Genomic DNA, 26,212 nt, shown 5'->3' with positions numbered 1-26,212 from the left:
GAACCGGACCGTTTGTAAATGCTTCTCCTGCACATAAGCAGTTGTTTGATGTGACACTCTTAAATTGTAGGTGTATTTCTATAACGCGCGGACACGCGAGTCGGCATGGAGCAAGCCGGACGGGGTGAAGGTGATCCAGCAGTCGGAGCTGACGCCGATGCTGGCGGCGCAGGCACAGGCCGTGGGTGCCTCCACACCCACCACCAGCAGCCCCGCGGCTGCAGCCTCGCCGTCCACCTCGTCCAGCACGCCGGCCTCCTCCACCTCCACCACCACCACCGCCACCTCGGGCTCGCAGACCATCTCCAGTGAGTACCGGCGCGGCTCGGGGGCGCTGCCGGGGAGGTACCGCACCGGGAACGTGGAATCCAGGAGGAGGCTGTTTGCACAGGAAGTGGAGTAGGAGTCTAGAGTACAGTGTTTAATCCAGAAGATCACGCAAACATTCCCCCACCAGTCTGAAAGTTACTCTGTCAGAGCAGCACTGAATCGGGATGCAGCCTTTGTCTTTAGGTCTTTGTAGATTTTTCTTCTGCTGTTATCACATAATCTCAAAGCTATTATTCATCCCTCCCTTTCCCTTTAAGTAAAGCGAAATTGTTTTTAAAGGTATGTCAGAAGCAAAGTTAATTTGAGGTAGGAGTTAGAGTTGTAGCATTTCCTCTTTGTTTCCAAAGTGGTCTCTGTTGCTGCAGGGGCTGGATCTCGGTGTGCTGCTGCTGGGCAGCACAGAATTGCCTGGGTGAGGGACAGAACTTCTGCTGGTGCGTTACTTTTATTAGTGTTATTCTCCTGATTTAAGGCTCATTTGCTAGAGCTGCAGGAAAGAGGAAAAAGAAAGTAATTAGAGCCATTATAGTTGCCTCAGACCTTGGAATAATAGTCTGAAGATCACTGCTATTTATGTGGGCTGAGCCTTTGCTTTCAAGGCTTTTCCAACTGAGGGAACCTCCAGAGGAAAGAGGACTGAGCTTAGCCAGTGTGCACGCAGCGTACATTTATACCGAGTAGCTGCACACGACACAAACAGGCTGATTTATCCTGTGCTTGGGCATACACGTGCTCACAAAGTGCCTCACGTGCAGAGCATCTGGAGGCGCAGCTGCCGTGCCCCGGGTCTGTCAGCACGGGGGTCAGCGTGGCCAGCGCCGCGGGATCCGGTGCTGCCGCGGCCCCGCGGCTCGGGTTCCGCAGGGGGGATCAGTGGCTGCACCGGCTCAGGGAGCGTGCAGAGCAGGAGCAGCTGCTGAACTGCTGCAGCTCCAGCTCTAGTGTCTAGTGCATCCCTGTAATTATTTAGTGTGCTTCCTGTAACGGGTGAGGCAAGTCATGCTTAACTCACCATTTAACCCAAACGTTACAGCTCTGTGTATGAAAGGGAGTCAGATCTACGCAGCCCCAGATGATGTGTTCCGTTAACTCTGGAGGGAGGACAGATCCCTAAAGCAACAAATACTTTGTACTGCTCAAAGCATTTTAGGACTTTTATTTAATTTGGAAGGTAACTTAATACTGCGTTCAGCTACTTTGTTGAAGCATGGTGTAATTGAAGCACTCTGGTGGGTGGCAAGAAGCGGGCAGGAGGTGAACCCGGGCGTCTGGCTAATGCCGGCTCAGAGAACCGGCCCTGCCGTTGCGGCAGCGCTGTGTGCACCTTCTCCGAGCAGAATTTCCTGATATCGGACGCTGAGAGTCTGTTCCACTTCTGCCTGTTCTACCCGCTGAACTTTGTCTTTGCTTTAAGAACTGTTACTGTCTGTGCCTAGGTGATAAAATTCTGTCATTTAAAAGACTTGTATAACTCCCAGACTTGGCCTGTAAAAACCCTGGGACTTCTGGCTGAGCTTCGTTCTTGTCTGGTACTGATTTGCCTCAGGTCTTACAACAAATCACATACTGACTGTCTGCTCTGTTTCCCTACGTTTTAGGCAGTGCTAAGAACTTGCACCCTTCCTGAAACACAAAACAAAAATCTTTATTTAAATATACGTTAATGCTGGTATGTTATTGGGAATGCTTCTGGTAGTCATTAAATACTAGAGACAATGCACATATATGTGTCCGTATATAACGCAGTCATGAGTTGGTGTGATTTCTCTTTTGTTATTAGCTCGTTTTCACAGCAGCTCCTCTGCCACCAAATCCGCAGTGAACGCTGTCAAGGCCGCCGATGAGCTCAGCCGGGCAGTCTGGTTCCTGTTCGGCGGTGCTGTACTGCACAGCACCGTTCATTCTCGGTGCGGTGCTGACTGTGGCCGTGCTGCAAGACTACAGAATGGAATGCTAGTAGCGCATTTTCCCACTGGGAGGCACTGAAGACCGGGAAAGCTCTTGCAGCTTCTGAACAAAAGCACTTACTGTCCTTTTCCTTGCTTATTTCCACGTTTTTAATTGGCGTTTTTCCATTCTTGGCTCACAGTTGATAAGCACAGTTTTAGACTCTGTCATGCACATGCTCTGCCATTATTGTTAAAAAGCAGAACCTGTGTTCATTTAACGTAAGAACGATCTTTTCCCACTTGATACAGAGGCTGTTTGTCCTTGGTACACCCTTGCTGCTGCTGTACCGACTTGTCAGCTGCCAAGAGTGGGCCAAAGTAAAATTGGAAATTGGCTTTCTGTGTGAATATTTAATGCTACAGAGAAGGCAAAGTGGTTTTTGTCTAAGGGTGTCTTCTGCTGATGATACATATCTAAGCATATCTGCTGATATAAGGTCTGTTGGGAAACAGAGCCAGTATGTTTGCAGCAAGTGTATTGTAGCGTGTAAGATACAAGGTGTTCTTTGTTTTTTTTTATCAGCACCCACCACACAAGACCAGAGCCCGAGCTCGGGTGTTTCAGTTGCCACCCCATCAGTCAGTGTTTCAACCTCTGCTCCTTCTGCTACACCTGTGCAGACTGTTCCCCAGCCAGTCCCACAGACATTGCCTCCTGCAGTGCCTCATGCAGTGCCGCAGCCAACTGCAGCAATTCCTGCTTTTCCACCAGTAATGGTACCTCCATTCCGTGTCCCCCTTCCCGGCATGCCTATTCCACTTCCAGGTAAATTGGCAAACTGTGATTGTCGTGTCCGCTACATGTCCATGTTGTCGATTTGTTTGCACTCATGTGTCCACTGTGTACGGAACTTGCCTGAACCCTCTCCACTCAGAGTATTTTCCAAAGAATTCAGGGTTAGCAGACAGACTTTTTAAATAACAAAGAACACGAAATTTTTTTGACTTCTAGTTCTTTGATGTGAGAAAACAGCTGTGTTTAAACATGTAAACCTTTTCCTCTTAGACGGTAGGAAAAGATAAGAATTGCGCTAAACACCTCTTAATCTCATGGCACGTGTCTTATCTTGTCATCCTATTAAAGAAAAAGAGAGAGAGGTGCTGGACAGAATCCATATGTGACTGAGAACATTGTAGCACTGTATTTCACTAATTGCAATATTGCCATGATTTTTTTCTACTTGCTAGATTTAGAGCTTGAGTCTTGTGCATAAATATTTATTAGGACATGGATTATGGCCAAAATAAATTAAAATGAACTGATGTATTTGTAAGCGGAAAAGATTGCCATTCCGAGGCGCTACCCGGATGGTGCTGGGTGTTCCCGGTTCTCTTGGTTTGCAGCTCTCAAGTACGATGCTGAATGCAGATGCAAAATGCTGAGGTGTTAGTGCAGGACCATAACGAGGGCGTTCAAGACGTTAGGGTGTTATTTGTAGGCTTCAGATGTCGAAACCACGCAGAGGAAGTATCAGATGGCAGCCCACTGGTGCCTGGTGAATCACATTTTCTGAAGTTTTTGTAAAATATCTAGATCCGTAAGGAACCAGCTTTGGGCTGGCTAAATTTTGGACTCGGCAATTTGTAATTGCCGCAGAGGTTTTCCAAAGCGGTCGATAAAGCTGCTCATCGATTAATTACCATCTCAGCTGAGTTCCCGCCCCAGTGCCAAAGTAATTAGTGGTTTTTCAGTGTGCAGCAGCACTGAACGCACACCCGGAGCTGCCGGTTTGCTGCAGCAGAGGGAGGTGCGAGGCTGCACTCGCGCTGGGTGCCAGCGGTGTCCGCCCAGCGGCCGGGCGGCAGCAGCGTCCTGCTCGGGCTCGGCGCAGGCCCAGCGAGGCGGCTGGGCCCGCGGCGCGGGGCACCGATCCTGCGCAGGCGGAGGACACCCCGCGTCCGGCCGCTGCGCTGGGCCTGGAGCGATCCCGCAGAACGCTGCTTGGGTAGAGGATGTAAGCGCAAAGTAGTTAACAGGGGTGTTAGTCCTGCTAACTAGGAGTGAGGATCACCTCGGAGTCGCCTCTGCTTTTAGCATAGTCCTCTAAAATAACTGGGCAAAGCTACTTTAATCTGTAGTTTGCTTGAAAAGAAAACTCATTTTAAGACAGGAAGAAAATGCTATTCTGAACGTGATGTTCAAAGCTGGCCAAAACCTGGGTGAAAGAGAGAGGGAGAGTTCTGATGTCTGTATTTGCGAGGTGTGGAAGAACAGAACAGAGCGGGCTAAGCCCTCGCGGCCAGCTGGATGTCCTCAGCTGCCAGTTCTGACGTCCAGCGAGGGGTCCGCAGGGAGTGCAGGGTCTGTAGTGCCGTGGAGGGGTTTAACCACCTGCTCAGCTGTCAGGTAACGCGTGGGTGGCCAGAACAGCAGAGAAGGGTGCTGGTGAAACTGGACTTACTGGGCTGTGCGCTGGCCTTGGGTTTTTTCTTAAGCTCTCAGTCAAAAAGTAGTGCAACGCAGAAGGAAAAACAGTGCAACAACATCCATCTTCTCCTCCTTAAACTCGTTTTTGAAAACAATTATTGTCAGGAGTTTCCCGGTAGCAGCTGTAGATCTGCCTCTCCTGCCCTCCCAGTGATTCGAGCCGCTGGGCTGAGCCCGGGGCACACGGGAGTGAACCCCCAGCCAGGCCTGCGCCACCCCCAAACAGCCGAATGACATCAGTGCGGCTGGAGGTGGTTCTAGTGCTTTATAAACGCTGTAAAAGAAAGGAAACCTTTAAAATATTTGACAGTAACAGGAAACTAAAGAGAAGTGAAAATGCCTTCATGGCAGCGCAGGTGAAGTCAGAAAGGCTCGTTTCTGGTGTTGACGGCAGCAGGCGCAGGGTCAGCCAGGTTGCTCCCGGTAGCAGAGACAGAGCTGTGGACACGCCATCGACACGTGATTTCAAATTTAATCTCCGTATTACTCTGTAGTAAAACAGAACAATGGAAGAGTTGATTAATGATATCTCTTAATCTCAGATCTTAAAAAGTAAGTCTGCTTTCTCTTAATTCATGCGTTCAAAGTCAGTTGTGTGTTCGGGAGTGACCTCGGCAGAGGAAACAGCTCGGGTGTTTGCTGGGTCGTATCTGCGCCGCAGCGTCTCTGATTCCGCGGGCCCGCAGATGCCGTTATTCATACCGACCCACTTGGAACACATGCTGTAACTTCCTTAACAAAACGAATTGTCAGATTCATTTCCAAGTACGTAACATGAAGCCCCCCCCAAATTTAGGCAAACGCTTCATTCAGTGCTGTTTGAGTCAATGTTTTTGTGTCTCAATTCATACTATTTTTTACGAAATTAGTTTTGGATTCTATAGTTGAAATGATTATTAAAGAACATTACAGTTCTGTCTTATCACAAATATTTTTTAAAAGAAATTGGCAGTATTTTTTTTGTGCATTCCATACTAGATCTGTAATGGAGAAAAATATAAATGACTCTGGTTATAAACACAGGGGTTTAATTTCACTTTGCACTGGAGGATTTGCAGCCTCAGCTGATGGAACTGGAACCGTTTAAGGTGAAGCCTCTGGAGCGTTTCGGTTTCCGAGCGCCCAGACCGGCCGGTTTCCTTCCACACCCTCAGCGCAGGTTTTTGGAGGCGCGTTCCCTTACCCCTGTCTAATTTCCTACTGAATTTTGCGTCTAATTGAAGAGGATTAGACGCTTCCCTCTTTGTGGCCTTTGGGTGTCATTTCCTAACGAGCCGGAGAGCAGAGCAGTGCATGACGATGCCTTTTTGAGCGCTAGCAACGCCGCTTTTAGAGCATTTTTCAGCTCGTGACATCCTTGATAATGAAAACTAAAGACGATGCTTGCTGCCACTGGCCTAGTGCAGCCTTGTGTCCCTCTGTTTGCAGCCTCATTGCTTTTCCTTCCTTTTCCCCCTTCTTCCGCCCCCAGCCTTTCCGTAACACCCTCAGCTTTCCCCCGGCTTGGCCTCGGCTCTGGCGCTGCCGCGCCTGGCTGGGCTGGGCTCAGGCCTGTCCCGCTCCCGCCCGGCTGGCCGCCCGCGGCAGCGCGGGGGAGCAGAGCCCGCCGGGTCTGGGCAAAGCCCCTGCCCAGCACCGGCCCTGCGCCCGCAGCCCCGCTCCCCCTCCAGTGAACTTAAACCCCTGAGTCTCCAGTGAAATGCCTTTTTCCTTTTGAATGGCGTCCCAGTAATGCGCTAAACAGCTGGTGTCATGTAGGCAGAGACTGTTGCTGCAGCTTAAAATCAGTTTTCTATTTGATCTGGCTTAAACTGTTGGAACGAAGCGATTCCGTCTCTTGGCGGGAGCCTCTCCCGGCGGCAGCAGGAGCGCCCTGGCCGCGTCCCAACTGCTTGCTTGTCCGTTTTGCAGGTGTAGCAATGATGCAAATAGTCAGCTGCCCGTATGTAAAGACAGTCGCTACCACCAAGACCGGTAATTTTCCAAACCATCTTAGTTCGTTTTGTCTGTAAGTTGGCATGGTAGTGAATGTTGGTGTTTATCTTTTATTTATTTATTTGCTTCCCCAACTGAATGACTCTATATACTTTATTTTCAAACCAGTATAAATGCAAATATCTCATTTGGCCAGGAAATAACTTTCCCAAGTAACTGTTAGCGTGAGCTTATTTCATCCGGAAAGTCCAGCACGGTTTTCTGTAGCCACTGGGTTGTGTAGTAACTGTATCTCTCCATGCCCATCCTCCTCAGTTTTTAGTTTGTGTGTGGATTTTCGTTCCTCCCACCTCACGCGTGTGACATGGTTGTGCTCGCATGTTGGTGTGCGTGTGTGTCTTAGTGTAAATCTGCATCTTTCAAACTGTGGGTTTAAGAAAAGTCATTTACTAAGAATATCGTATGGCACTGTGTAATGTGTGCTTTTCCCTTAGTTTAAAAAACAGACTTTTTAACAGAAATGTTAAAAGCTCAAAGTCATGACCTTGTAGTTCTAGTTCTATCCAGTTTGTTCTTCTAGAACTTGTCATTCAGAGTATGTTCAGTATATCAGCTTTGTTGGGACAAGTAGATAAATAGTGGACAGTGTAGTATTCTGGCTTGCTCTACATATTTACTTGCCGTTTTGCTTTAGGATGTGAATATGTTTTTCCAATCGGTGAGCAGTGTTAAACCGAACTGCCACCATCTGAGATCATTTCAGTCTCAGCAGTTTTTGTGCAAGCCTGAATTAATGTCAGATTTTAAAGTCAGGAGCTAAGGTTTGTCAGGGTTCTGCTCTGCATGACGTGGCTCAAATTCAGGCCACTCTTGTCTCTTTTTCAAGAGCAATGGGAATATCTCTTAAAATGACAGTATATTTTTTAAATGGTTGTTAGCTATAGAGATCTAATAAAGACTCTTTAAACAGAGCACGCAATTTTGCAGTATTAAAGCAAATGTCTAAAAACTAACAAGCTTTGTGCTCTGCAGATGACACATTACTCAGATAGAAAGGTTTTTAATTTGCCCGGTGACACGGGCGTTGCTGATGGTACCGCGCAGGAAGGGAGTTGAGCCGCAGCCTCTGCAGTGCCCGCGGCCGTGTGTGCTGGTGGCGCTGCCGTGTGCGTGGTGTGTGAGGGGCTGGCGCTCGCTCGCCCGCGTCCCTCACTGGCTCGGCCTGTGTGCTGTGTTGTTCCAGGCGTGCTGCCGGGCATGGCGCCCCCCATCGTGCCCATGATCCACCCCCAGGTGGCCATCGCCGCCTCCCCCGCCGCGCTGGCCGGGGCTGCGCCCGTCTCCGAGTGGACCGAGTACAAAACCGCCGACGGGAAGACCTACTATTATAACAACAGGACGCTGGAGTCCACCTGGGAAAAGCCCCAGGAGCTCAAAGAAAAAGGTACTTCTTTTGTTTTAACGTTCTAGGCAGAATTGCTTGGACCGTCAGTGGTTGTGTTTGCAAAGGTGAATGAGAGTATCCCTAATGCCTTGTCTCCCTGACGAATATTTTGAAATCCTGATTGTAAGTATCCCTTTGGGTTGCTTTTGAGTCTGAAGATTAGTTTGTTTCCCACTGTATTGTAGGAGTATTTGGTTCTACAGTAGCCTCCCAGTCGGTGACGCTTGGGTCAGTGTGTGTTTCCACTTTGCATACTCGCATATTGGCGAAGATCCCAATTGCAGAAGCCTGGAAAGTGAGGGAAAATTCAGTTACTCTAAAGACTTTAAAGCAGGGAAGAGTGAGATCGTTGAAATGCTAAATTTCAGATATTCAGAACCCAGGATTTGGAACGTGAGCAGAAAGTAAATTGTCTCCCCCATCTGCATCCCTAAGTCACATTCTGCTCGTATTTTGTGACAATTCGTTATGGTTCTATGAAGGTTTCTTACAATACTAAGGAGAATTCTACCTTTATTCAGAAAAAATGGAAGAGAAGATTAAAGAGCCAAGTAAAGAACCATCGGAGGAGCCTTTACCGATGGAGACAGAAGAGGAAGAGCCAAAAGAAGAACCTCTGAAGGAGCTGATGAAGGAGGTAAAGCCCTTGCCCGCCCGGCCGGCGGGGGCAGCCGTGGCGGCTCTGCCCTCCCGCGCGCTGTGGGGCTGTGCCGGTGCCCCTGGCGCCCGTGCTTTACGTGAGAAAAGAGACATGCACGTTATGTGAGTGAAGAGGTTAGTAAGAACGTGGGAAACGTGAGCTGATTACGCAGACCTGCGTTCTCTCACTGATTTTAAGGTGTGCAGGAAAGTGAAACTTGTCCTGAATGTTGGAAACCTAAAGCTGCTGCGTTCTCCGTGTCTGTTAGGAGCACATCCTAGAAAATGTCTGTGGTGTTTGCACTGCAGTCAACTAAATTAACTTCTTTCTTCTAAGGCACTTTGTCATGCCGAGGAAGCGTAGCTCTTGTAGAGCTAAGGTGTTTGTGTAACAAATAAAGCTTTTGTACTGACTTCTGTGACTTCAGTGTACTCAGGCAAAAGCACAGAACTCAGTTGCTATGTTTTATTACCGCTCCACCTGGTTTACTTTTCAACTTGTCGCTAGTTTGCTTATTTCTGCTGCAAAGGTTGTTGCAGAGGTTTTGCTTCTTCATACTCTGTGTTTCAGTTTCAAGTAATTTAATTTGAAGAATAAATCACAATTTCCTTGTATTCAGGGACTCACGCTGGTCCAGGAAGGCGTTGAAATGAGGGTTCAATGAAGTCGAGGTTAAGGGAGCGCTGAGACGTTTTCTGAGTTGAGATTTTGAAGACCAGTTGCTGTCTATGTGTTGCAGTTCCAATGCCTGTGTTTTAAGCATGGATGAGGTGTGATTGTGAGCTGGTTTCTAGCATCGTTTCCAAAGATATTTGCTTGTTTCAAACAAGTTGGTTACTTTATAATACATAATTAACTAGCTGTCATTGCCCCATCCTGTAACTTGTTTTTCCCTCGAGGAGCCAAAAGAGGAGGAGATGACTGAAGAAGAAAAGGCAGCTCAGAAGGCCAAGCCAGTTGCGACCACCCCTATTCCGGGCACCCCGTGGTAGGTGACGCGTTTCCCCTGTCCGCGGGCGGGTGGGCAGAGTGGGCGGCCGCGGGTGCGCGTCTGTCCTGGGGTGTGTGGACGTCTGTCCTGGGGTGTGTGGACGTCTGTCCTGGGGTGTGTGCGCGTCTGTCCTGGGGTGTGTGCGCGTCTGTCCTGGGGTGTGTGCGCGTCTGTCCTGGGGTGTGTGCACGTCTGTCCTGGGGTGTGTGCACGTCTGTCCTGGGGTGTGTGCACGTCTGTCCTGGGGTGTGTGCACGTCTGTCCTGGGGTGTCTGCCCGAGTGACGCCGGTTCCCCGGCCCGGTCCGCACGCTGCCAGCGCTCGCCATGGCGGGTGCTGCGGGTGCGGTCTCTGCGTCGCGTGAGCCGCGTTACATATGGATTCCATATCCCAGCCCCTTTGTCTGCCACTGATTCCTCCTGAGCTGGTACCGATTACTGTCTGTCCCCAGGTGTGTGGTGTGGACGGGTGACGAGCGCGTGTTCTTCTACAACCCGACCACCCGGCTCTCCATGTGGGACCGACCAGACGACCTCATTGGAAGAGCCGATGTGGACAAAATTATCCAAGAACCGCCTCACAAAAAAGGAATGGAAGAAGGAAAAAAACTGAGTAAGAGCCATCTCACTGCCTTCTTAAGAAGTCTGAATATAATTTATCACTTACTTTGTGTTGATTCCCAAAACCAGTAACTTTTAAATAAGTGAAGGAAATGTAAGGACATATGGAGAAATGTCTGTAGCCTTGGAATTCAAGAAGGCTGGTGGAATGCAGATTTGTACACCCTACACTGTTGCTTCCCACGTTGTCCTTTGTTTTGCACACGGCTTCATTTGTGATTTACAAACTTTTCATAAAGACAAAATCTAACGTATTATTGAAATTTGTTACAGTTAGAGAAGAGCATGAATCTACAGAGGAAGCAAATGAAGATGAGCCCATTAAAATTAAAAAGCGCAAGTAAGTTTGCTTTTTCGATAGTAAGTAATCTGTGCAGAAACAGAAAGGTTTCCACCTGGGCGGCATGGATGCTGTTGTGTTCGGCAGAGCGAGCGGGACCTAACGGCACTGGTGAACAGTCATCAGCGCTCTGGTGTTCCAGCAGCTCCAGGATTTGATATCCACGTGTAGAGGAAACAGCGTCTCCTTTGGAAATAATTTGCAATGGAAATAAGTGGTATAAGTTGCTGAAAACAAGGGATATTTTGAGTGCAGTTCATCCGAAATAGTTTGCTTCTGTTGCCTGTTTATCTAGCTTGTGAATTTCTGTGCAGAGGATTTTGTTGCCAAAAGATCTGGCAATCTAGATTTTCATAACGATCACTCTGTTTTTGCTCTATAAAGGTTTGAGGTTTGTTGGGCCTTTTGGTCCGTTCTGCCTGTCGGACGTGCTGTATGTCCCTCTGCTCTGGGTTACACTGGTGTTTCAGAAGTGCTTTCGCCGGTTCGGTTGTTGTGTGCTCTTCGGGACCATCACAGAGCTGTTGCCACTGGGGCGCTGAGTTTGTGTTTGGGAGGGGGCACGTGCACTCTCAGTAAACAAATGCGCAGTCCAGGGGTGGACGGACAGATGGATGGATGGACGGACAGATGGATGAATGGATGAAGGCTTCACCCCTGTCACAGCGTTTTCTCTGGTAACAGCTGTGAGGTGTTCCAGTCTGAACTGGCTCCACAGACAGAGTCTTTCGCAGAGCCTCGTGGTGCTGAGTGGAGATGAGCCATTAGCGCAGCTCCTGCAGCGTGTGTTGTGTGTCTGTGTGAGCTCCTTGGAGTCGTTGGCTGGCGCAGGAGTTGTTGAGGGTGCCCGGTGCTGAGCTCTCGCTCTGCCGGTCTGAGGGAGCGATGGCCTGTGCGGGTTGTTGAGCCTGCAGCTCGGGTTTCGTCCCTTCTACTTGGTTCTAACCCCGGGGCCCGAGCCCGGTTCTAACCCCGGGGCCTGAGCCCGGTTCTAACCCCGGGGCCCGAGCCCGGTTCTAGCCCCGGGGCCCGAGCCCGGTTCTAGCCCCGGGGCCCGAGCCCGGTTCTAGCCCCGGGGCCGAGCCGGTGCCTCTGCAGTCACACAGCGCCTGTGATTCTTTTCAGGAAGGATGACAACAAAGACATGGATTCGGAGAAGGAGGCCGCCATGGAAGCTGAAATCAAGGCCGCGCGCGAGAGAGCCATTGTGCCGCTGGAGGCGCGGATGAAGCAGTTCAAGGACATGCTTCTGGAGAGAGGGGTCAGGATCACCGGGGGGGCGGTGGGGGCTCCGGCACTGCGGTCCATGCTGAGCCATTCAGCACCGCGGTGCTGTGCGTGAACAGACCGGTCTCTTCCTCTGCGTAACGCATGCGTTTGGTACAAAACTCCCCGTTTCCAAGTGTTACGATTCTAGCAAAGTTTAGATTTCTAAGAAACTGAAATTATTTTAACCTGTTTTTCCAAGTTAAGTAGCTGGTTAATTGAAAGCTGCCATTGAAATTAAATAGGACACCCAAACTGCACACACCCTTAATGTTTTTGAAACGTTCCTACATGATAAAAGCTGTAAGTTCCGCTGTAATCTGTACGTTCTTATCCTTAAATGGGAAACTTCTTGCTTTTAGTTAACTAAATTTGAAATCTGTTTGATACCAATCAGTTTCCGTAGGTAAATTAGGCTATTAGAATATAAATGTATGTAATAATTTCAGAATACTGGAGGTGGTTCCAGCTGCAGCTTTAATTTAGTTTCAGTGACTGGATTTTATGGGGTAGTTTTAATACAGCGTATTTAGGATGAGCTCAAACATGCTTAAATCAATGCCTTTTGTAGCAGACCTGTTTGAAACGTGTGGAGCAGGCACGGGCCAGGAAAAGAAGGGATCTCGGGGTTCCTTGTGGCGCGTGGCGGTGCTCAGCCGTTCCCGGAGGCGGGCCGTGCTTGAGCTTGCTGCGCCAGCCTCTGCATCTGTTAGTGATGGGAGCTCCAGGATCATTTCCTTTCCTCTTCCCATCACACGTCCTGTGCTTTTCAAGCAAAACTGTACAGTTTTTTATCTTTGAGGAGAATTAACCATTAGTTAAAATGTTACTTTTTTTAATTAAAGGTCTCTGCTTTTTCAACATGGGAGAAAGAGCTACACAAGATAGTTTTTGATCCTCGGTACTTGCTTCTCAACCCGAAGGAAAGGAAACAGGTAAAAGAGAAGTCCGGTTCCCCGGCTTCATCGGCATGCTCGGTCTGGTTTGTCCTGGCAGCCTTGCGGAGCTCCAGTGCTGCGGGCTGGTTGTGACGAGGCTTTGCTGCAATGCAAGAAGCCAGCAAGAAAAGAAGTGAATTGATAGTTGTTATTTGTCCTGTGGTTGGAAGATCTGATATTTGAATTCTGTGCAAGTTGTGTGGATACAGAGAGCTCCCAAAACCTGAGAACCGTCAGTATCTCTTCAATATATTGACATAATGAATAATATATATATTTAAAATAATAGATATCTTTATTTAAATAATAACATATATATTAAAAAAAAAAAAGTAGGGGAGAACCAAAACCGCATTTTTGTTGTTAAGCCAATTCTCACTGCGGAAGCTTTTCTTCAGCCGGATGTAGGGCAATGGGGAGCTCCAGGAACGCCAGAAGCGCCCGCTGTGGTAAGCGCGTGAGCCAGAAAAGCGCTGACGAGGGCGGCGCGTGTCAGAAACGTCGTCCCGGTCCCAGACGCGTGTTTAGCTCCAGTGCGCTGCATGCTGGGCAGGGCGCGGGAACTCGCGCATTCGGATCCAAAGGGTCTCTCTCCTCCTTTCCGCCTCGTCTGTGTCGGGTCTCTGGCCAGAGGAAAGGCAATAAGAGAAATGGGATGTTTCCTCCCTCTTGCCTGGAGCTCGTGTGGCCTCAGCTCTGCATGCTTTGTGTCGGTGACTGTGTTTTCGTAGGTGTTTGATCAGTATGTGAAAACACGAGCAGAAGAAGAACGCAAAGAGAAGAAAAACAAAATAATGCAGGCCAAGGAGGATTTCAAGAAAATGATGGAAGAAGCAAAGATTAATCCAAGGTAGGAGCTGCTTTTTTGTTCATGTCCGTGAGCTCTGTCAGAATGACGTGTGGCGGGTGGTGTGAGGTAGATCACCCTCCTTCAAAATGGGCAAAGAGGAGAAGAATCATCAGATGTTGTTGAAATCTTCTTTTGCCTGCTTGTATTCACCTAACCCAGGAAATAATACAACTTGTGATTTGCAGTGATTTAGGTATTAAGCCATTTTGAAGAAATCTCGGTGCTGTCTGGATTGATCCACCACAAGTTCTCCTTAATAACCCTGTTGCTTCTCAGGCGTATCTGTGGGCTCTGGGCAGTGCCAGGGAGGTTTCTTCAGCTTGCAGGGGGTTGGAAGGATGTTTTTCTGGTTACAAAGTATGTTACAAATATGATAGAATGTTCTGATTGCTTTACTATAGAAATTGTTATATACCCCTCACATTCAGACCTACTTGCAGTGACAATAGCAAGGTGATGACAGTGAATGTACTAACACTCCAGATTTGATTGCTAGAATGGTTTGTTTCACAGCTTTCTCCCATCGAGTTGATGAAATACGTGTCACCAGACAGGCTCTGGAGCTTTCTCTTCCAGCATCCCTTGGCCTGTCTGCCGTTCATTCTTTTACAGTGGAATAACAACTCGTTTGTTTTGCTGCAGCTTGATCTTTTCAGTGTTGGAAAGCTGGGGAGGTTAGCTTCCCAAGTCAGGGTCCGTTAGCCTTAAATGACTTCCGAGCTGATGAATAACTGTGACTTAGGGCAGCTGTCTGCTCATTATACGGGCTGGAGGAGAGCAGACATGGAAATGTTTTAAGAGAAGTTCATCAGTAGCAAGTTTAATGTATAATTCAGAGTCTCACACGGACTATTACGTTATCCTGAGTGTCCTTAGACCCCGAGATCCCTCCAGCGTGTCACGGTGGGAACGACTCTTGTCTGATTATGGGCTGGGGTGGGAAGGTTCCAGCTGAAATACTGTCTTGTTTAATCTTATCCTTTGTCTTCTGGTTTCAGTGTTTGTCTAAAGATATTGCTGTACTTCTGAGAGTGCCGCTCTGGGTTTTTATCATCTCAGCCCAACACGCTCAAGAGTTTGTGTTCCACTTCACTTAAACAGCTCTTATTCTGCAATATAGCTGTACATTCACTTTCTAATCTTTTTGAATAAGCTACCAAATTCTCTTCTTGTTTCAATTTACCCTACAGCAACAGTAGGCTGGATTTTCCAAGTCTAATTATTTCCATGCTGTGATGAAAACATTCGTATGATTATAAGTGTCTCACGTATTCTTGGGGCCAGATTTGCATCAGAGCTTGGAAAAAGCACAGTAGTGGTTTTTTTGAGGTAAGTGGCAGTACCGTACCTACTGCACAGGTTGGAATCTGGCCCTGGAGGTGAGAGGACGGCTAGGGAAGCGCTGCGGGGTGACGGGTGGACGGCCCAGAGCCGCTGTGGCTGCCCGTAGCCTGTGGAGTGTTTTGGTCTCGTGTGCGCTAAGGTTGGGCTGTGCAATGTTGAAAGGAGGAGGAGAATGGCCTCAGCCGGTGTTCTATCGTGACAAAGCCCAAAAGGTGATTTTCTCGGTGAACTCTTAGCATGGTTTGGCTGCAGGCACGTTAAGTGCTCGGTTTCGCAGCTGGACAGACTGCTGGCTGAACTGCTAACCCAGAGAAAGAAGATCTTTTAGACAACCGAGATTTTTCATTTCTTCTCGGTTGCATCGTAATCTTCCTCTCCACACCTGCGCTTCCTGCAGGTAGCTGTGTTCACACCAGCGCGGGTCCCCTGCGGGTCTGTGACCTCACCTTTGTGTGTGCCCAAGCCCAGCGGTAGTCCGTCCATCGAGGATCTATCTCTGTAGTCAGGCTGTAGGATGTTGCCTTTCTTGTTTTCTAATGGTGCTCCGGCATGTATTCTAGCAGAAGAACTGTCTCTGCTGAACCTGCTTCCCAGCAAAGACAGCTCTGCCAAATGAGTTCACTTGCCGTTTTGTTGCAGAACTACTTTTAGTGAATTTGCAGCCAAGCATGCTAAGGACTCGAGGTTCAAGGCAATTGAAAAGATGAAAGATCGAGAGGCCTTGTTTAATGAGTTTATCACAGCGGCAAGAAAGAAGGAGAAAGAAGACTCGAAGAGCCGAGGTGAGAAGGTAAGGAGACGGCTCGGTCCGCGGTGTGCGTGGTGCGAGTGCGAGCGGGACGAGGCCGGCGCTGCCGGGGCCGGCGCTGAGCGCCACCCGGTGTCCTGGGCCTGCTGAGCTGCCCGCGGCGTGCGGCTCCGCTGGCTCTAGAGCGCGTAGCACTGAGCTTACGTTGAAGTCGAGTTTGCTTAAATCATGCTCTTTTTCATTTTCCTAAGCATTTAACAGTATATGCTTACTGGAATAATGCCTGATTTTGTTTTTTGTGTTTTTTTTGAAGTTATATTATCCTGAAGCATTAAAAGGAAAAGGATTCTTGTCCTGTTTGGCTGGAAACCCCAGAACTGGCCATTACCTGTCTGTTCTCTAAGTGGAGCAGTAAGAACTTGACATTCTTTGTAGGGTACTCTGTTTAAATTTCAGACAGCTTCCATGTCCTCTCTTTCCATCTAAAAGCTGGCACTTCGGTGACTTTTTAATCTTTCAGTAAATATATCTTATGTATGAACTGCTGCTTATTAGAAGGAAAGGCCAGCTATTAAAGGTGAACGAGTTCCAAATGTCATTTGGCCATAGTGTCAGCAGGAGGGTGCAGGTTTCACCGCTGGGAAGCAGCTGCCTCAGAAGTGGCGTCAAATATTGTCACCAACATGGGCGGCCACTTATGTCCCTGCGTGTTGTGTGAGTGAGAAAATACCCTCTAAAGCATAATCATTTTTGACATTTTAAAGTCTACAGTACTTACTTTGTAGTGTAAAGTTATTGCAAATTTCCCCTAATAGGAATACTCATAGAAGTGAAAAATGCCGAATAACACATTCGATTCAGGGACAATTTCCTTGTCCAGTAGGTTTTGCGTATTTGTTTTAATCTGGGTACTCTGGTCTAATTTGATTCTGTACTCGATTATTTTGAAATGTTGACTTATTGCTGATATTTCCAATAAATGATTGTGCTTCAGAGAACTGATGTAGTTCAAAACCAGAGTCTTACATACTGCATTTGCATTATAACTGTGGCGTGTTAAAGCATTCCTGCAGCTTAATAGCGCAGTTGAAGACGTAAGCACAAGTGATGATGTGTTTGTTGTTGCATGATTGTTCTGAAGTTGAAAAGTTAAAAGGAGATTGTATTTGTTTGCTTTTGAAATAATGTTTTTTCTCCAAAAGCCTTTTGTAACCATTTTATGTATTCTGTTTTATAACAAGTGGATAGACTTTACAGTTATGTGCTGTGCGGCCTGTCAATCAGTTCAGTCTGACAGCTGTCAATCACTGACACGCAAATATTATGGGATTCCCTAGTGAGGAAAGAATTGGTATCTCTGTGTGGTGCCTTTAGCCTCCCGCAGCTCCGGTACTTTACATTTTTTAGTTTATTTCCTTGTGAAGTGATGAGAGTTGTACCTGCAATGTGTTAACTGCCAAAAGACTTCTAAATACACCTGAAATATTTACAGTCGTATTTCCTTTAACTCTGAAAGTGCTTAAAACAAAAAGAAAATGTAAAGCATTTAACCTGAAGCTTTCTCAGTCTGTTTTAAAAGTCCGAAGCCTTTATTTAAGGAGGATCAACTCTACAGAAATCTTTAACGTAAGGGTTTGAAATTCTATAATGTTTTGATTTTGCTTCATTGAGCTGCTGGTGGGATGTGACTGCGCAGCCACCACAGGCGGGGGGTTCCTTGGTGGGGCTGGTCACAGTGAGCGGGCACAGTGGGCTGGGATGGTGACACCGGTGAGCTGGACACGGTGACGCTGGTGAGCTGCCCCTTGCTGTCCCGGACACGGTGACACCGGTGAGCTGCCCACGGCTGTCCCTGGTCACGGTGACACCGGTGAGCTGCCCTGGACACGGGGACGTTCCCTTTCCTTGGGATGAGCCTCTTTCCGCGGCCGCGGTGCCACGCTGGGCCGCAGCCGCCCTGCCAGGGCTGCCGGGGTCGCTCCTCGGCGTCCTGAGCTCGGCACCTGTCCCGCTGTCCGTCGAGCGGGTCGGTGCGTGTGGGTGTGCGAACTCCCGACACCACGAGCTGGGATCTGAGCTTATCCCTTGGAGAAGTTTTTGACTCAATGTTTTGAGATGTTTTTGCCCTTTCTTTTTTAATTGGAAAGCACGTCGCAATACTTGCAGATGGCTGGAGGTAAACCCGAGCTCTAGGAGCACCAGGGTCTGGGGGTGCCGTGGGTTTTCCGGCCGTACCCTGCCGGGGGCAGCGGAGCGGGCGGGGGCTCAGCCGCGCCGGGGCTCCTGGCTCTGGCTCTCTGGCTCTGCCGCGGCGCTGCCGCGGGCTGCGGGTTCATCCTCTGCAATGCACGGATGCACACAGCTGTGATCTGTGCAGACACTGATACCCTTACTTTATAGACTTCTGTAGTAACGTCTGGGAATTGTTTGACTTGTAACAAATATTCCTAATGCCACGGCTTAGAAAGCTTCATCTTTTTGATACTGCATGCATGTTTTAAGATGTTTTGAAACAACATTCTTAATTTTACAATGAATAAACAGTTTGCTTAGCATTTTGTTCAGCTGCTTTAGGAAAAAGTGATAGTGCTGTAGATGTAGAGTGACTTCCCACTGGCACTAACCAGTTCTTTTCTAATCTCTGTTTACTGTCTTAATCTCTCTGAGATCGCAAAGAAAAGCCTATAAAGCCTTTAATGTTCATATGTTAATATTGTGAAGAACTACAATTGTTGGTGGGCCAGCCTGCAGAACGCTGGTTCTGGTTTTCTTGCATTCTGTAACTAAACACGTGTTTAGACAGTCGGGATGTGACAGTTCTCTGCAAGCCAGAGCTTGTCCGCCTGTCCATCCGCTCGCTTCCCTTACCAGCCTCAGTCTTGAGCAGCCGAACTGCCTTGGGTGCTCCTCTGGTTTAAAGGGACGAGGAGAGAAGCAGCAGAAGCTGGGGGCAGCCCCTCTCCTGGGTCCGCGGTTGTTGACTGGCGTGCCCGGCGCCGCTGTGCCGGGGCTCAGCCCGGCCAGGCTGCCGCGGCACGGGGGCGGCGCCGGGCCCAGAGCGCAGGAGGAGGGAGCCGGGCTGCCCCGGGAGCCGTGGGAACGGCACGGCGCCGCGCCTGCACCCGCTGCTTCTGGCAGCGTGGATGCAGATGAAAACCACCCATGACTGATCCCCTGCCAGCCCTCGTGGTGGCTGGTACAGGCAGAGTGCCCATGTGCCATTTCCAATTGAAAGTGGAGATAAAACATCTCCTTAGACTTCTATATATGTATGTGCATATCCATCTTAAACGTAATTTACTTAATTACCTTATGTGGGTAATTCTTTATTGGTTAGATCCATCTTAAGGCTTCGCTCTTGATCAGCAGATCCAAGTATTTACTGCCGTTCATTGTGCACTTGGAGGGTGAATCCAGAAACACTTGATTTGTCTAAAGCCCTGTTTAAAGTGGCATAGCTTCTCTAATATTAATATGCAAAATGCTATAATGTAGGATCAATAACTTGTTACTCTGATATATTTATATAAAGCTCAAAAAAGAAGCTTAAATTGGAATAAAATAATAACTGTATTGGTGAATAATTCTTTAAAGAATATAGTTCGTCTTAGATGTAGCGGATCTTAACGTATCTGCTTTAGCAAAATTGTCCCAAGGGGAAGTGAATTTTAGACACAGTTGTGTCTGAATTCAGAGTTTAGTGATTAGTTCTCTAGACTGTAATGGTATGTAATATTAATATGCTTCCCTCTGTTGGAGGTAAGTTGACTCCTTTTTTATAAAACAAACTGTTGGGTATCAGTATTTTTCTCAAGTATTGTCTTTCGGTTTGTGTCTGTAAACCAGATCAAAATGGACTTCTTTGAGCTGCTGGCTAATCACCACCTGGACAGCCAGTCCCGCTGGAGCAAGGTGAAGGACAAAGTGGAGACTGACCCGCGGTACAAGGCGGTGGACAGTTCCTCGCAGAGGGAAGACCTGTTCAAGCAGTACATAGAGAAAATAGCCAAGGTGGGTGCGGAAGGAGAGCCCTGCACGTCCCGCTGGCCGCGGCGCCGCGCGCCCGGAGCCCCTTACCCCGTCCTGTGGGCAGCGGGACCCCTCCCCTGCCCGAGGGGCCCTGCAGTGCTTCAGCAGCGCTGTTCCAGCAGAACTCTGATCCACAGATCTCAAATCGCTTTCTAGTATGCTGTTCCAAGATGCCTTTAGTCTGATAGCCCTTTAATTTACTGACCTGTCTAATGGAGATTTGGGAGATGTTGTCTTGGTTTTATTGAGAAAAGCTTGTTCTTACATTTCAGAATTTAGATTCTGAAAAAGAAAAGGAGCTGGAGAGACAAGCTCGCATTGAGGCCAGTTTGCGCGAGCGAGAAAGGGAGGTGCAGAAAGCTCGTTCGGAGCAAACCAAGGAAATCGATCGCGAACGTGAGCAGCACAAGCGGGAGGAAGCTATCCAGAACTTCAAAGCGCTGCTGTCTGACATGGTGAGATACGGACGGGCTTTCTCAGCGTGTTGCTGCATTGTTGCATTATTTTTCTAATGGCTGAATTCTGCAAAAGACCTTAGGCCATTGTGGTTAAGTTTATATAGAACTAGAATCCTGTCGCTTCTCCCCCCGTCTCCGTCGCTGCTGTTGTTTGGCCTTGGCTGAAGAGGACGCTCGGCTTTTGTGTTGCGTGCCGTGCCCAGGGAGGTGGTTTTCAGCGTGGTTCCCGAGGCGTTTCTGCAGTCTCGTGGGTGGTGGCACGTTTTCAGTCCTGCTGCTGTCGTTCTCCTCTGGCTCTGCTGGCGGGTCAGCTGTTGTTGGGCGTTCGCCCAGGTGCCCTGGTGTGTGCGCTCCAAACGCAGCGTCCCTGCCGTGCCGTGCCTGTGCCGGTTTGGGCGTTCGCTCTGTTCTCTGCAACCTGAGCCAGGAGGTGCGTGCGGCGTTCCTGCGTGGGACTGTCCTGCTGGGAGCACGGGGTTGGCGACACGAGTGTCACCACGTGTGCTGTGCCTGTGCTCCCGGCGTCATGTGTGAAATCAAACGCCACTAGCGCTCGGTTCCACATTTCGGCACCGAAGTCTTTATAAGGGGCAGGATAGAAAGGGCTTATTGCTGTGGTCAGGGGTGTAGCAGCCAACACGAACCAGCAGCTCCCCGAGGGTGCTCTCGGGCCGGCAACAAGGCACTGCACACTCCTGATGTCTCTGGAGACAGTTCTCTCTGAGGCTCCTCTCCAGACCGCTCGTGGTTAATTCCATGTGTTGTGCACAGAGGAGGAGGGTGCTGGAGTTTTCTGTTGGAGAGGATGCTCGGCCAGGTCCGCGGGGCGTCTCCAGCTGCGTTGGACCCACGCTGAGCCGTTCCTTGTGCCGCTGGGGTTTGCGGGGACACCGCTGCAGCCTCTGCCTTGAAAGCTATTGTATGGGTTGGTTTTTAATCTTTAATTTGAACCGTAACTTAAAACGAGAGAAATAAAAAGTGTAAGACAACGTAAGAAATATCAGTGAAGTGTATGAAAAACGTTTTTTGGTCAGGTCCGTTCCTCGGATGTGTCGTGGTCTGACACCAGGAGGACTCTGCGCAAGGATCATCGGTGGGAATCCGGCTCCTTGCTGGAGAGAGAAGAGAAGGAGAAGCTCTTCAACGAGCACATCGAAGCACTTACCAAAAAGAAGAGGGAACACTTCAGGCAACTTCTGGACGAAACCTCAGCGGTAAGAGCTCTGCGTATTCAATCCTCAGGCCTTTGCCAGCCCGCTGGGATTTGGCGTCTTCTGCTTCCCTGTCCCACAATCTGATTTATTTGTTGGTATTTCCAGGGCCTCTTTTCCGTCTTCATAACGTTACGTTTCCTTATCTGTTTATTTTGAGTGTTACTTTGGTTTAACGTACAGTTAATTTACATTTACACTTCCAATCAGTGATCTTTAATCTCCTGCAGGATGTTACGTTTCTTCAACACTGAGTTATTTGATACTCTTTATGGCATTTTGCTGTCTCAGATATGCAGTGTGTTTGTCTTAATGAATAGTGGCGTAGAACCTTGCTAAGTTCATCTGTTTTGATGGGCTCCTGCTCTGTCTTGTACTGCTGAATCCCAGCTTGTGTTCCACGTAACGCTGTGGAGATCTGTCACCTATTCTGTGTATCGGGGGTTTACCGCGTCCTGCTCTTCTTCACTCACGTGCCAACTTCAGTCGGTTTTCTCATGACCCAAAGTTTTTACCCCGTTTCTAATGCATTAGTTAAAAGTGCTTAAGAACATAAGGCAGAGTGAAATGACAACCATGTAACGCTGAAGCTAGTTTTCTGTAGGTGATTTTTAACAGCATCTTCATGTACAATAATATCTACTAGAGAAAGACGCTGGGATGTAAATGACGCTTGTGAGGACTTTGATCTGAAAAAGTCGTTTTAAAATACTAAAGAAAAGTACATACATAAAATCAATGAATTAAAAATACTAATGTAGTAGTATCAGTAATCAAAACCCAGCACTTCAAAATACAGCGACAAGTTTGTCAGTGGGCTTGGGAGATGTTTAAAAGCTTCAGATGTAATATTTATGTTCTGTGTTCTTAGAATCTCATTTTCTTTCAATTTACCGATTTTGTTTCTTTTGGAAGATAACTTTAACATCAACGTGGAAGGAAGTGAAAAAAATCATTAAGGAAGACCCAAGGTGCATTAAATTCTCCTCGAGTGACAGGGTGAGTGGTTCGTGCCGGTGCCGTGCGGGTACCGAGCCTGCCGAAGCGTTTCTGCTCCGTGCGAGCACAAATAGCAGTGTTCACCGAGATTTTTGTGAAATTAAACGTGTGGAAGATTAACATGCAGTCATTGCTCATGTTGAGTACTTTCAGTTGTATGCAGCACTTAATCTGTGTTCAGTGTTTTAAGCTTATCTTTTTCCTTTCAGAAAAAACAAAGGGAATTTGAGGAATACATTAGAGACAAATACATTACTGCCAAAGCTGACTTCCGAACGCTATTGAAAGAGACCAAATTTATAACGTACAGGTGCGTAGCATAATGGCAACAAAGGGCCAGTCTTTTATTGTTCTTTTCTATATCAGTGGCAACCAGCCGATCTTTGTGTTTTCCTGGCGTGAGCTGGTGTCCAGGTTACACTTTTACAGCGTTTCGTGACCTGTGTAAAACACTCTGCAGCCGACACAGACGCTGGGCGTGCGCTCGGTGCCCCGGCCAGCGCTGGCGAGCGCTCTGCTCGGGACTTGGCGGGGGCAGCAAAGAAATGTCGGCTCATTGAAATTTGGGCTGTAGAAATCATACCGAACCTGCCTGGTTTCTGTGGGCAGATTTCATTGACAGGCTGTGCCCGAGAGCAGCTTTTCAGAGCGGTTGGCTTTTTCACCGAGTTTCAGGGGACGTTAAGGCTGGTACAGAATCTTGGGTATGGACCAAAAGACGTTTTCTATCAGAACCAGGAGTTCCGGTTCTGGTAGAAAAGGTGCAAGGTGCAATTAAGTTCTCTGGATCCTGACAAGCGCCGCGGTTTCCCGCGGTTCCCCCTGGTCAGCGCCGCGTGTGGCAAGTTCTGGTCTGGGAGCTGGGCTGGCGCGGTGGACACAGTTCAGCCGAGCTGGACCTAACGGAGACCGCGCATCCAAATTCTAGTAGTTTGCCTCGTTTAGGTGCTGAATTTAAAACTCTGGGTTTGTGTCCCCTCTGGGCTTTAGTGTTTGTGTAGTTCCTGCAGTGCTGTACAAGGCTGTCGTACAGACACCACTCTCCCATGGTGCTTAATTAATGCAGCACAAGTGTAGGAGCAAGCCTTTATTTCTGCGCATAGTGTGTGCTGACGTGCCTAGTCCTGACCGAAAGCGGCACCTTTCTAGCTCAGAAGAGCCGGGTCTGTGCCCTTCCTTCCGCTGGCCGAGGCGGCTGCTGGGAGCTGGGGCCGGGGCCGCTGTCCCCGTCGCCCTCAGCTGCGGCTTCTTACACCTCTTTCAGATCCAAAAAGTTGATCCAGGAGTCAGATCAGCACCTGAAAGACGTAGAGAAGATCCTACAGAACGACAAGCGCTATCTAGTACTTGACTGCGTCCCAGAAGAGAGACGCAAGCTCATCGTGTCCTATGTGGACGACCTGGACCGCAGAGGGCCCCCCCCGCCGCCCACCGCCTCAGAGCCCACCCGCCGAACAACGAAATAGTCACGAAATACTCCGAGCCAGGGGTGTCTGTTAAATCCAAAAGCTTGCATGAGCCATCTGTCGGGTTTATACATATACATACCGTGAGTATATTGCAAAACCATCTGAGGAGCAGAGGAAGAAGCAGCATTTGTGAACATAAAATGGTCTCTGTGTGGGGGGAGCAACAACACAACCCCCATGTTAAAGGTATTTATGGGTTTCTTTGGGGCGTGACGGGCAAAGCTCCGGTGTGGGCGGCGCCGGAGCTCTGCCGGGCGGGGCTGTGCGCGTCACCCGCGGCCCTGGGCTCGGGCGCTGCCCGGAGCTTCGCTCGCCCGTTGCCGACGGCTGCGTGCTGGAAACCAGAGTCCCGATTCTCTGCTTGCTTCACCCTTGTAAATGGAACTAAATCCACTAAAGCCAGAGTTAGAACTGAAAGAAGAGAATTAGGACTAAGAGACCAAGCTAAATTTGTTCACAGGTCTGCTTTGTTCCTTACCCTGTCCATGAATTAGAAGCAAAATCAGGTTGCTCTGCCCAAGTGAAAATTTGTCTAATAATTTTTACTCAAAGTGGGAAACACTTGGTAACTAACGGTGGTTACCGGAGCAGAACAGGACGGTTGTACACACACACTTTTATTAACAATAAAGCGATCTTTACATACTGCTGGATTAGACTGTGGATTCCCCTCTGGGCAATTCTTGTAAACTATACTCCTGTTTTGAATGTTCAACTTGTGTTTCTAAAGTTTAATTTTGAAATGTTGGGATTGTTCAGTTTATGTATTTGAACTACAATAAACCAACCCTTTTTATATATGGATTGTACAGGCCTAATACCAGGTTTTGTTGGATTTTGTTGGACTTGTGAATTTATGAGTAAAGCAAACAACTGAAGTCATACCACCTGAATTCGTGGCTGTGTTTGGCGAAACGCTCCCCGAGGCAGCGGCGACGTTGGATTAACCGGCGGCAGCAGAGTCAAGGTCAGCGGACGTGCCGAAGTTATTTTCTCTTTTAGTTCTTTAGTCTTCTGCTTAAACACGAGGGTGAGGATGGCGGTGTCACGGTATTCCCATCAGTTTCACGTGTTGCGGGATCTCTGGGGTGGGGGCTGCGAGGGGCCGGTTCTTCCACGGCCCTGCGTTCTGTTCTTCAGCAGTGCCGGCCCCGGGGCCGAGCACCGAGCAGCCGGTCGCAGGTCGGACGGCGCGGGAGGTGCCCGAACCTGCCCCCGGAATTCAGGGCGAGCACCGTTGCTCTGGGGGCCCTGGGCACTGTGGGGCGCCCGCTCGCCCTGGCAGCGCCGCGCAGCACCGCGCAGCACCGCGCAGCACCGCTCTGCCGGTAAATGAATGCCTTTTGCTGCGCTCAGCACTCCCTGTGGGAAGCCATGCATCTTTTATGGCTGTTTTAAAATATGGTTAACTTGTTCATTGGATGAATTACTATTAATTTATCTTGTTTATGGAGACCAGATGTTCATTAACATTTATTTATCTGCTGATGCTGTGGATAAAGCCGTTGCGCGCACGGTGCCGGGGCTGCGGGACACGCGGAGCACCTGGGGCAGGGCCCCGGGTCCCGGCAGCGGGGACGGCCCGGGGGGGTCGGGGGTGCTGGTTTCAACTTGCCGTGCTGGCACTTGTCCCTTTCTTCACGTTCACTCCACAAGCTCTAGAAATAATTTAGTGGCTGGTGAGGGGCACAGGAGTCATCACATCTCATCTCTACTTGTGGAAGCGAATGACAACTTCCAGCCCTAATAATCTGCCCGGTCTGGCTGCGCCACGAGAAACGAACCCGGCGCCTCGATCCGGCACCGTTCGGTGGAGTGAGGTCGGTCTGCAAGGAGCTAAAGCGGTTTGGTTTCCATGAGAGGGTTTGATCAGACTGCTGCAGGTGGGGGCTCAACAGCCCCCCCAGAATAGCTGCTTGACGGGCAGAACATCCCACACGGGTGCCCAGAGCCCCCGGCACAACAGCAGCAAATGGGACAACCTCCCTGCTGGCGCTGGAGCGCACGCTTTCTTTATAGGAACAAAGAAAAGAACGTTTTTAAAAAGGCTTCATTTTCTCGTTTTTGTTTTGTTTTCTTTTTTAACCATTTCATCCTGCAAGCCAGGACTTGTAACAAACTGTGGCTTGTTCTGTGCTCCGTGCAGCCGGCTCTCCCCGCAGTCCCCCCGCGGCTCCTGGGGCTCCCCAGGTCACTCATGGGGTGTGGGAGCGGGGAGGTGAC

At 48.9% G+C, this 26,212-nt stretch overlaps 1 protein-coding gene across 6 annotated transcripts in view; it reads left to right on the top strand.

Annotated features, from left to right (window-relative positions):
- Positions 1-24,873, top strand: part of TCERG1 (transcription elongation regulator 1) — a 28,759-nt gene extending 3,886 nt beyond the window's left edge. The window contains exons 4-21 of one of the 6 annotated variants that reach the window (XM_065029360.1): positions 71-308; positions 2,803-3,045; positions 6,619-6,681; positions 7,886-8,086; positions 8,608-8,723; positions 9,629-9,714; positions 10,169-10,329; positions 10,611-10,677; positions 11,803-11,938; positions 12,789-12,878; positions 13,613-13,731; positions 15,715-15,865; positions 19,670-19,834; positions 20,125-20,307; positions 21,345-21,524; positions 22,437-22,520; positions 22,730-22,830; positions 23,785-24,873. In XM_065029360.1, coding sequence (XP_064885432.1) covers positions 71-308; positions 2,803-3,045; positions 6,619-6,681; positions 7,886-8,086; positions 8,608-8,723; positions 9,629-9,714; positions 10,169-10,329; positions 10,611-10,677; positions 11,803-11,938; positions 12,789-12,878; positions 13,613-13,731; positions 15,715-15,865; positions 19,670-19,834; positions 20,125-20,307; positions 21,345-21,524; positions 22,437-22,520; positions 22,730-22,830; positions 23,785-23,986 — 2,586 coding nt within the window. In that variant the 3' untranslated portion in view covers positions 23,987-24,873. Of the gene's footprint in view, positions 1-70; positions 309-2,802; positions 3,046-6,618; positions 6,682-7,885; positions 8,087-8,607; positions 8,724-9,625; positions 9,715-10,168; positions 10,330-10,610; positions 10,678-11,802; positions 11,939-12,788; positions 12,879-13,612; positions 13,732-15,714; positions 15,866-19,669; positions 19,835-20,124; positions 20,308-21,081; positions 21,301-21,344; positions 21,525-22,436; positions 22,521-22,729; positions 22,831-23,784 lie in introns of those variants that run through there. The other 5 variants (XM_065029359.1, XM_065029362.1, XM_065029361.1 and 2 more) reach the window with 5 other exon arrangements.
- The last annotated feature ends 1,339 nt before the right edge of the window (positions 24,874-26,212 follow it).

The sequence above is a fragment of the Columba livia genome, chromosome 14, assembly GCF_036013475.1.
Source record: "Columba livia isolate bColLiv1 breed racing homer chromosome 14, bColLiv1.pat.W.v2, whole genome shotgun sequence".
In the NCBI taxonomy this organism is placed as follows: Eukaryota; Metazoa; Chordata; class Aves; order Columbiformes; family Columbidae; genus Columba; species Columba livia.
The sequence above is the reverse complement of the archived record's forward strand: the minus strand, read 5'-3'. Positions and strand labels throughout refer to the sequence as shown.